Source organism: Rhinoraja longicauda, chromosome 28 (assembly GCF_053455715.1).
Source record: "Rhinoraja longicauda isolate Sanriku21f chromosome 28, sRhiLon1.1, whole genome shotgun sequence".
Lineage (NCBI taxonomy): Eukaryota > Metazoa > Chordata > Chondrichthyes > Rajiformes > Arhynchobatidae > Rhinoraja > Rhinoraja longicauda.
In genome coordinates, this window is record NC_135980.1 from 26,052,487 (window position 1) to 26,053,631 (window position 1,145).

The window sequence follows — 1,145 nt, forward strand, 5'->3', positions numbered from 1 at the left end:
CATCGATCACCCCATACACTAGCACGATCCTACACACGAGGGACAATTTAGTTTAGTTTAGAGATACAGCGTGGAAACAGGCCCTTCGGCCCACCGAGTCCGCGCCGAGCAGCGAACACCCCGTACACTAACACTATCCCACAAACTAGGGACAGTATACATTTTTATCAAAGTCTTGTTGACCTACTAGATGAGCGTGCGATCTCTCCTGCGATCCCGGCAAACCTCCCCCAACTGACGACCCCCCGTTGCCTCCAGGGAGTCTTCCCCGGGGCCGGGCAAGGGGGGAGAGGGAGACACTCACCCGGGCTCCGGGCTGTCATCATCACCCGTGGACCTGGTGGCCGCAAACCTCTCCTGCAGCTGCAGCTCCACGGCGATGGCCGCTGCTGTGAGCGGGAAGAAGCCGCTGCAGGCAACCAGCGCGCTTTGAGCGGGAAGAGTCGGCGACCAATCAGAGCGGCGGCCCCCCCACATGGGACCCAGAACAGAGACCAATCGGGCGTCGTGCCAATCAATCGACCCCACATGGAGAGGAGCGGCAGGAGCCAATCAGGACGCGCCGGTCTCCACTTGGGGGGGGGGGGGGAGGGGGAGGGGGAGGTGGTAGAGCCAATCAAATGGCGATCTCAAAATGGCCATCTCAAAATGGCAACCCTCCTCCAACGGCGCACGCGCGGATCCGGCGGCCATCTTACCGTTGTGAGGCAAGATGAACACATCTTAGATCAACGGACCCCAACTGCGCAGGCGCGGACCCGTTTGGGCCCCCATTGTGACGTCGAACACGGAGGTATTACTGCGTAGGTGCGGCTGACGGCCACGGCAAGTGGAAAAGTAATTTATTAAAATTTAAAAAGTCAATAACTTTTAAAATATAACAACAATTTGAATGAAACTTCCTCCAGCCCACCGCAGGCCAATGGCGAGTAAGGTGGGCCTAAAATTGTTGTGCTATCATGTACTGTTTTGGCTGTATTTTGGGATCAAACAAACAAACAAACATACAAGATGAGAGTTTCAGTAATATACAGATATAACCGTACGTCTTTGGAGAGTGGGAAGAAACCAGAGAACCCGGAGAAAACCCACACGGTCAGTGAGAACGTACAAACAGCAACAGTAGTCAGGATCGAAACCCGGGT

At 55.0% G+C, this 1,145-nt stretch overlaps 1 protein-coding gene across 1 annotated transcript in view; it reads right to left on the reverse strand.

Annotated features, from left to right (window-relative positions):
- Window positions 1–300: 300 nt before the first annotated feature.
- Window positions 301–1,145, reverse strand: part of LOC144607210 (C3 and PZP-like alpha-2-macroglobulin domain-containing protein 8) — a 57,316-nt gene continuing 56,471 nt past the window's right edge. The window contains exon 24 of the mRNA XM_078423892.1: window positions 301–427. Within this exon, the coding sequence (XP_078280018.1) occupies window positions 301–427 (127 nt within the window). The remainder of the gene's footprint in view (window positions 428–1,145) is intronic.